The 4539-nt window shown below is 42.6% G+C and overlaps 1 protein-coding gene across 1 annotated transcript in view; it reads right to left on the reverse strand.

Annotated features, from left to right (window-relative positions):
- Positions 1 to 4539, reverse strand: part of wnt16 (wingless-type MMTV integration site family, member 16) — a 27116-nt gene extending 22577 nt beyond the window's left edge. The window contains exons 1-2 of the mRNA XM_063217531.1: positions 4151 to 4539; positions 3770 to 3996 (exon numbers count right to left, since the gene is read on the reverse strand). Of these exons, the coding sequence (XP_063073601.1) occupies positions 3770 to 3996; positions 4151 to 4245 (322 nt within the window). The 5' untranslated portion in view covers positions 4246 to 4539. The remainder of the gene's footprint in view (positions 1 to 3769; positions 3997 to 4150) is intronic.

The following is a 4539-nucleotide window of genomic DNA, read 5'->3' on the forward strand; positions in this document are numbered from 1 at the left end:
TACACAATTTCATACCCTTCAGCTACAGAGTGAATAATATGGTAACTTTCAGTCGCTTTGGATAAATGTGTCTTCCACATGTGAAAAGAAAGGCTATTTTGGCAAATTTAGTAAGCGTTCGGAGTACGCGCACATCAGTGGTGTAGTCTACGTAGAACGCGGGTATACGGAGTATAGGCCTACCCACTTCTAAATTTCAGAGATTTCAGTATACCCACTTAAAATTGATTGATCCATTGTTTTGAATAGCACAAATATATACAGTATACCCACTTCAAAAAATGCTCAAATATACAGTATACCCACCATAAAAAAGTAGACTACACCACTGGCGCACATCCAAATAAACAGGTGGCGGTCGGACTACACGCGATCAAATAAAAAAAGAAAGAAGATCCGCACACTGTTGCTGCTCCCGGCAAATTGTACATAACATTTCAACCAGTCTGATCCCTGTGCATAAATCTTGTAGTGAAAGTGTCAGGTGTCTTATGAGATTGCAGATTAAAAACTAGGCTTATGCAGTCATCTGTTAAATGTATATCTCCAAAGCGCAATGCTTCCAGTCCCCCATTCCTCAGAAACCCCAGAAAGATTCAACAGTTTCTTTCAGGGAATATATCCAAATTCTTTAAATTCTTGAATATGTTTAATATACGTATACATAACATATATTGAATATATATACATTGATAAGTGGCTCAAAACCAAAGCTAAACATTTTTGGAGCAAATCCATCTACCAGGTCAGAAGTAATGGGCCAAAGATTTCGTGCTACTGCCTACACACATACTCATACACAAACACACACACACACACACACACACGTGCACACACACATGTGCGCATGCACACGCACACTCACACGCCCACGCACACACACACACACACACACACACACACACACACACACACACACACACACACACACACACACACACACACACACACACACACACACACACACACACACACACAGGTTGCAGATGATTTTAAAAGATCTTTTTTATTTTCTTCAGGGAGCAGATCATGACCGGATCCAGAAAAAAGATCCACAGACGGTCATTCCATGCCACCATACGTGGACCAAATCATTCAAAAACTGCTTAACAGAGAATCCCTTACTTAACTCACTGTTCTTGTTCATTTGCACGCTATACTGTGAACCTATGAACACTTAGGGCATTTTTATAGGATAGGGTGTCTAGTGTAGTCTACTTTTTTATGGTGGGTATACTGTATATTTGAGCATTTTTGTAAGTGGGTATACTGTATATATTTCTGCTATTCAAAACAATGGATCAATCAATTTTAAGTGGGTATACTGAAATCTCTGAAATTTAGAAGTGGGTATACTCTGTATACAAGCGTTCTACGTAGACTACACCACTGTGTCTACACTTAAGTCAAGGCAAGTGCATTTTATTGTCAAAATCCATGTAACAGGGTTAACACCACAGAAGTTTGAAATTGTGTTTGAGCAGTCCCCAATGTGAAGTTTAAACTAGAACATGGGCTAAATAAATTAGAACCTATAAATAAGACACACACACACACACACACACACACACACACACACACACACACACACACACACACACACACACACACACACACACACACACACACACACACACACACACACACTCTCAAGAGCCAATTCTAGAGTATGAAAAGAATGTTGCTACTCTGTTGCCATCATAGACTCTCACAAAATACTTTTCTGTGTTCCGGTCCATGGTGTGTAGCCTAAATGTCACCCCAGTCACATAAAAATATGTAGGGTGAAATATGGGCACGTACGTGGGAGAAGGAGCCTTTCCAAGTAAAGAGATTTCCAGGTACTGCGGCATACTACTGATGTTACTCAAAGAATCGCCAGTTCACTACATCACTTAGACACACACACACACACACACACACACACACACACACACACACACACACACACACACACACACACACACACACACACACACACACACACACACACACACACACACACACACACACACACACACACACACAAGCTAGACTCTCTCTCTCTTGCTCTCTCACAACTCATTCACACACACACACACACACACACACACACACACACACACACACACACACACACACACACACACACACACACACACACACACACACACACACACACACACACACACACACACACACACAAGCTAGTGCTTTCTCTCTCTTGCTCTCTCACAACTCATTCACACAAACAGAGAGAGAGAGAGAGAGAGAGAGAGAGAGAGAGAGAGAGAGAGAGAGAGAGAGAGAGAGAGAGAGAGAGAGAGAGAGAGAGATGTAGCACATCCATGAGAAGAGGTAGATTTGTAAAAGGCTGTGTTTGTTTTCTCTGTGTTGATTTAACAGATGAGGCAGGAGGGCACGGGGCCAAAAGTGTACAGACAGACCCATCAGTTTCAAATGAAGCCGTGTTCAAACTAAGGGATAGTAGTTAATGTCTTTGGGTGCACGTCCAATACAAGTCATGACAGAATAGAAAACGGCCACATGTGCCATGGCCAGGTTCAGCGTCTGTGTAACTTGGACATAGTGCGTTTGACTTTTTAAGGATGACAACAGGCAAGGGAGCGCATTCTCTTACCCATCCCCAACTTATACAGAGGATAGCAGTTGGGATTTAAAACAAAAATCAATAATCAATCACACACTGATATACACCAATTTAAACTCATGAATGTCACTCACTCTTCGTCCGATAAGGGTTTACATATTTTAAGTCACACGTAGGCCTACTATAATCTATAATCTCTAAAAAAAATCTTACCCATCTCTAAAAATCTAATCTCTGAAAAATCTATGTTTGGCCCATTTCGTTTTCATCAATGAAATCAACAACATTCTGCAGCTTCGCTGTAGTCTCACGGCTAAGAACTGTTACACTTATCCACGAGCTGGGTGCGTAAAATTCCACAGGGACTAACTCAATAAAAATGGGTTTAAATTAGACCAATTAACCATTCAGCTGGTAGCTACACCTCGCAGTATTTTTAAAATGAGAAAGCTTCGTTTGTTCACAGATCTCTGACCTCGCCTTCCTTGAATGGTCCACTCAATTGAAAAATAAGGCGAAAGTAACTTTATGAATTGCAGGATTTCAGGAGCACAGACAGATGAGAGTTGACCAAATGCTTTTCAAGTCTGAGTCGGTTGGGAACGAGTAGCACATTATATTTAGCTTTGAATATGAACTCCAAGAAAGCACGTCTAATATTTGTGGGGGGTTTAATAGAATTACCCTAATCCCGTCCGATTGAAATTGAGAGAGCGAGGACCCATACGCGTTCAAAGAGGAGGAGAGCGTGGATAAGTAGCGTGCAGAGTGGCTAAATCGAAGCAGATGGGATTTCCGCAGTAGGGGCTTACATATACAACCCCTCGACATATCAAATCTCCTACTGTACATTTAGAGTAGGCGGTTTAGCCTACTGAAATTTTTCAATTGGGGCTACAATACATTTTAAAAATATGGGCTTGCATGGGTGACGAAAAATTGTAAACCTAATAGGGTCCTCGGTGAAATAAACTATTGATGATGGAAATAACTACTGTAGGCCCAATAGTTTACCATAGACCAGATTTCATGAGATGTGCTCTTAGTTTATGTTCTCAACAACAACAAAGCACCACCATCTCCACCACCCTGTGACTTTATCAACTGATGGCAGAAACAACACAGTAGCGATTCAGGGCAAAAACTGCGAGTGCAATGTATTTCTTGAGTAATGCTTACCGCTGGTCAACTCGTAGCCGAAGACTGAAAAGTCTTTGGTTGTGGAGCAGTTCCATCGTTCGTGCTTGAACTGCGTCTGGCATTCCGCGATGCCAAGCCGCGCGCCATCCTTGATACTGGGCAGGAGGTAGGGCTTTTTCTTACATATCTCCTTCTGTTTGTCCGAGAGAGGCAGATTACCACAGCCCATCTTCTCCGGTAAACCTGCCGTGGTGATGCCCAGCCACCTGCGGATTGAAAAGCGGCAGGCTTGGTTGACCAACCCTCCTCAAATAACCTCCATTCATCCCAAGCATAAAACGCACGTCTCACTTACCGCACCCTTACAAACTCTCTAACTATCAACAAAAGTAACTGAGATGTTAAGGTACGGTTACTTACATCCAACTTCCACTGCAACACCGAGGATACTCCGTTAGGAGCAGGAGAGACAGAAAGTAGAACAGGTATATTCCACAGAATGTGCTATTCTCCATGATCTCCCCCAGTCAGGACTGCGGCATGATAACGCAGCGGGCGTGCAAGTCCCATCAGACGGCACGTCGGAGTGCCAGTCAACTACATTTGTGGAATAATGATGTAATCCGTCAAATAAATTCCATCAAAATTGCTATCTGTGCTCTGCCATGGAGACACGAACGGAATCCAGCCGTTGACAGTGGCGCTACTGTTGACTGCGAAGCGAAGATGGGGGAACGCGTAATACGATTACGTTTGATTGGTGCTTCCTCAAATGGCGAGAAACTGTTTTATCCTCTTCAGAGAGAAAC

The sequence above is a fragment of the Engraulis encrasicolus genome, chromosome 15, assembly GCF_034702125.1.
Source record: "Engraulis encrasicolus isolate BLACKSEA-1 chromosome 15, IST_EnEncr_1.0, whole genome shotgun sequence".
NCBI lineage: Eukaryota > Metazoa > Chordata > Actinopteri > Clupeiformes > Engraulidae > Engraulis > Engraulis encrasicolus.